At 43.6% G+C, this 5,000-nt stretch overlaps 1 protein-coding gene across 1 annotated transcript; it reads left to right on the top strand.

The window, feature by feature from the left end:
* Positions 1-2,802: 2,802 nt before the first annotated feature.
* Positions 2,803-3,714, top strand: cdk5r2b (cyclin dependent kinase 5, regulatory subunit 2b (p39); the record flags this gene model as incomplete). Its single annotated transcript, XM_083681919.1, has 1 exon — positions 2,803-3,714. The coding sequence occupies one exon, from the start codon at positions 2,803-2,805 to the stop codon at positions 3,712-3,714; it is 912 nt and encodes a 303-aa protein (XP_083538045.1).
* Positions 3,715-5,000: the final 1,286 nt, after the last annotated feature.

Here is a 5,000-nt window from a genome sequence, read left to right as displayed (position 1 = left end):
AGTGTCAAATCTGCTCTGTCAGCAACACTGTCAGACACTGCCCCTGCTGAATCGCTGTCTTCCCCCTGTTGAAATGGTTGGTGCTCCTAACAGATCATTAGCCTGGTACTTCTGCCAGGATCTGGGTCATTCAGGTCAGTGTGTGCCTGAACATGATCGATAGGAGGAATGTGTTATCTGTGCTCATCAGCATCAGCATCAACTTAATCAACACATAGTACATGATGAGAAACTTCCTTGATTAAGGTTAAATGAGCTCACATCCTGGACCAGGTGTGGAAAGATTCAAAAGCATTTGATGGACGATTGGTGATTTGGGACCTTATAGATTAGTGCACTCCTGATCTCCTGAGTACTTCACACCTCTACAGACTGTCTCTGTTGGCCTCCTTCCATTACGCACGGGCGGGGTTATCTTTTTACATTGATCAGTCCATTGATCAGTACACCCTCTCTCTCTCTCTCTCCCTGGCGTGATTCATAATGAGCTCAATGGTCGTGTTCAGGCAACCGTTAACACAGCACAGGTGGGGACAGCAAATGACATTGGGCAAAGTCTAACAAAGACCCATAGTGGTTGATATGGCAACAGAGCCTCCAACGGAATACGTTCTGGGGGATTGTTTCTGCAGACCAAGAGAATACGGTCTGTGGGCACGTATTATCTGGCTGTACCAGCGTTTGACCGCCTGTTTTAATGTAAGATACAGTACCCGTCAAAAGTTTGGACACAAACTTGCCAAGAGTGTGCAAAGCTGTCACCAAAGCAAAAGGTGGCTACTTTGAAGAATCTAAAATATAAAACATATTCTGGTTTGTTTAACACTTTTTTGTTTACTACATAATTCCATATGTGTTCCTTCATAGTTTTGATGTCTTCAATATTAATCTACAATGTAGAAAATAATAAAAAAAATAAAGAAAAACCATTGAATGAGAAGGCGTGTCCAAACTTTTGACTGGTACTGTACATCAAAAACTAAAGATACGTTTTGTAAGAGTTTGAAATGTTGCTATCAAATTACAGGAGCAGACAAACAGTGTGTGGATGTTCTTCAGTCTGACACACAGGTGGCGCTCTACTGTACATGGAGTCAGATAACCCCTTTGGTTGATTTAACTCTTCACTGTAACTAGTCAATGACACAGCTTTGTCATTGGTTATTAACACCTTCCAGTCTCTCTCTCTCAGATGTGGCCAGACCATAATAACATGATTGTTTTCTCTGGGACACCCACAACCCATTCAAAGCGTACAGACCTTCTTTTACAGTGACCAAATTAGGTCATGTTTTACTTTTTGACTCTATAAAAACCTCTTACCCCTTATGTATTCAAACAAGACATAGCTATTGTCAGACTTAACCTCTTTAGCCGGACTGGCCGATAATTGGTCACTAATTCTGCTTTAATTTGATTACTAATTTGATTATGAATGTATCTCCTTGTCATGTATAGTATGTTATTCTGAACTATGATCTGAGCATATCCACACAAAACTTCAAGGTGTTACCTACCAAATGGCATCCTGCTCTTGCATCTGATCATCATATTTCTAATGTTAGAAGCAGTTTAGTTTGGGTCTGTGTTTTAGGCGGAAATGAGTCAAATAGGGCGTTCAGCAGAAGAGGATGCTGTATTATCAGACTCAATGCCAGTGTGAAAGTGGGATGTAAATCGTACAGGTGGACGCATGACGCTGTGATGTGACCCTGGTGCTCTTTCGCCGACTATGACTCTTGTTCACTAATTGGATCTACTATATGGGTGCCGAAGGCACGGCAATCATGACGGCCAGGGATTACAGAACAGGCCCACTGCACTCACGACAATTGTCACACAATTCGGACAGCACTAACAGGAACAATTGAATGCAATTATGAACAACACTGTATATATGTTTGAATCCTTTATTGAGAGGACTGCATTCAACTTTGAAGTCTCAACATGCCTACTGATTTATTTAGAGATGACGCAGGTGTTAATTAATTGGTACAGTTTACAGCTTAAACATTCCAATAGCCTACCCCTTTTTCATCATTTCTGAATTGAAATCAGATCAATGATTCGCCGTCTTCTAACAGGCTACAGCACAAAGGTCGCCAAAGCTATTACAGTACATGAATGAACAATAATTCATTTTATTTTAGCTATTATTAAAACTAATAGACGAATTCAGTACTTTGGTAGCCTATAACATAACAACATATTCAAGGAAGCGTTTTCTATTACCGACCTAGAATGTAGGTCGACTTTGTTTTCGGGTACGTACATATCGGAGTTCGGCCAATGGTGATAGGCCTATCAATGAACAATTCTGAAACAAATCACACATCAATGGTAACCTATCTATAACGAATATAGCCAGTGAAACGCTGATGTGGTCACTGATACTCCCTCTCATTGGTCCATTCAGCTGGCAATCCCGTCCTATGTCTGGGGGTTGGCTAATTCATCCGACTCGGACAACTTATCCCCATTTACAGAATTATCCCTGCAGCTTTAGCCCGTCTCCGAATCCTTGGCCGTGCGTAAAGTTGTGTGTCCTCGGGGAGGCTTGTGCTGCAGAGGGAGTGGCGGTGTGAAAAGCAACAAGCATCGCCTTCTGGAATTTCACCTATCAGTATCCTCTCCAGTCATCGCAGCATCCCTTTCCCACTGTCAACCCAATGGACCGACAGTCAATGGAGTTATACCTGCTGCTCTGACCTGACTGCCTTCCACCAGAGCGAGTTCTCTGCTAGACGAGTATAGGAGCGCATCTCCCCAGGCCCAGCTGTGGGGTGTCAACTGAACAGAGGGATGGGGACGGTGCTCTCGATATCCCCGGCATCGAAGAAAGCAGGCGCTATTCTGGATGAAAAGCCCACGGGAGGACACGCGGTAAACAGCAAAGAGAAGACAGAGAAGAGCATTAAGCGGCATTCCGTGATGGTCTCGGCACTCACGTGGAAGAGACTGGTTGCCGCATCGACCAAGAAAAAGAGTACCAAGAAAGTCAACCCGAACCCCCTGGCGCCGCAGGTCAACAACAGCAATGTGGAACAGCTAAATAACGAAAAGAACAAGAAATCCCAGCTGCAATCCGGTTCAAATCGCAAAACGAAAGCTGTTCCGATCGCTGTGCCGGTGCCGACGGTTCCCACCCAAAACCTTCAACCCAGCCAGGAGCAGGTGTCATCGGCTGAAAAGCAAACGAGTAATCTGTCCCTCCTCTCCCCAAGACGGGTGATCATCCAGGCGTCCACCGGGGAGCTGATGCACTGTCTTGCATATTTTCTCTGTCGGAGATGCTACAAGCTCAAAGAACTCACCACTGGCGATGTCATCTTTTGGTTCCGAAATGTGGACCGAACCCTTCTCATCCAGGGCTGGCAGGACCAGGGGTTCATCACTCCTGCGAACTTGGTCTTCGTCTACCTGCTGTGTAGGGATACAGTAAGCGATGACATCGACAGCGCATATGAACTCCAGGGTACCTTTTTGACCTGTCTCTACCTAGCTTATTCCTACATGGGGAACGAGATATCATATCCTCTGAAACCATTCATGATTGAGGCCAACAAGGACGTTTTCTGGGACAAATCATTGACCGTCATTAATGAAATGAGTGCCAAAATGTTGCAGTTAAATGCAGACCCGCACTTTTTCACCGAGGTCTTTCAGGATCTCAAAAACGAAGGGGAGTCAGTGGCAAATAGCTTGGACCGTTAATTCAAAAAAGCACAATCTGATTCATGTTTCTCAGAACCACTTGATAGGTGGGTTGAATGAAGAGTGTTTTGTGGAGGAGTTGTCCAGGCCCAAGTCCCATTCTAGACCGAATATTTCTACAAGCATTCACGTTGTAACAGTGTTAGAATTGGTTCATGGGTAAAGAGCAGGCGTTCAGTTGGCCAAATGCATGCAGAGAGTATTGGTGCAGTACATGTTTCTCCTTTGTACGCTATTTTGGACACAAGGAACGGTGTGGATAACCTAAATGTCTGAAAATACATCAATGAATTCATTGATAACCTACTTTTACTGCCTCAATGTTAACTTTTTGGTTCTGTTGTAACTTGTGGGCAAGAAGTAGCCTAGCCTATTTTTGGGTCGAGAGGCGGAGCTATCCGAGGTGCTGAGTCTGACCTTCGTAGACTATACATCGCTCACCACTTGTACATTGAACCCTACGCTACCGCTTTGGACATGGAACGGAGTGTAGGATTTAAGAGATTCTTTGTCGTCCTACGTGCCAATTATCAACTAGGTTTTACATCAAATATTTATTAGAAACTATATATTGCAGTTACATTTGCATTGAAGTTTATTTTTGCAGTTCTGTTGATCCATGTAGCCTACTTTCAGCAAAAGGGAAGAAAAAAAAACCCAGTTGAACTGGTTTGTTGAATGTAATTGCCCGATCTGTAAACTTGTAATGTCACAAGAATTACTGGGCAAAGCTCACAGTTATTCTTCGGCGTTGTTGATGAATCTCTCCAATCTATCAGATCCTTTCCTCTGTAGTTAAGGGTTCTGCAGTGAAGGCACTTGGAGTGGAAATGCTGTTTGCACAGTCTCAAAGAAGGCGCTGACGGTAAAGTTATTGAGTATCCTAAATGTGCGTTCACTAGCAGTACAACCTTTCTTCTCTTCCACGTCTAGTATGCTAGTGCTTGAAGTACATGACATTTCCTTCATGTACTCCATCTGCCTGGCCATAACGTACACTGGTGTAATATGGTAGCCTGTTATACTGTTGGACACTTGCGTTATGTTTTCATCAAACACGGGTTTCACGCTGCACATAATGTGAGGATGCTCAGAACAATCAGGAATCACTCTGGAATCACAATGGAATCACTCTGGAATCACAATGGACATCTACAGTATGTAAACAATCAGGAGTCACTCTGGAATCACAATGGAATCACTCTGGAATCACTCTGGACATCTGCAGTATGTAAACAATACATTGGTGCACTGTCAGTTCATGTCTGTGGTATTAAAACAACTTT

This window comes from Argentina silus (genome assembly GCF_951799395.1).
Source record: "Argentina silus genome assembly, chromosome: 12".
NCBI classification, from domain to species: Eukaryota; Metazoa; Chordata; class Actinopteri; order Argentiniformes; family Argentinidae; genus Argentina; species Argentina silus.
Note: the sequence above shows the minus strand (reverse complement) of the source record. Positions and strands in the feature narration are given on the sequence as shown.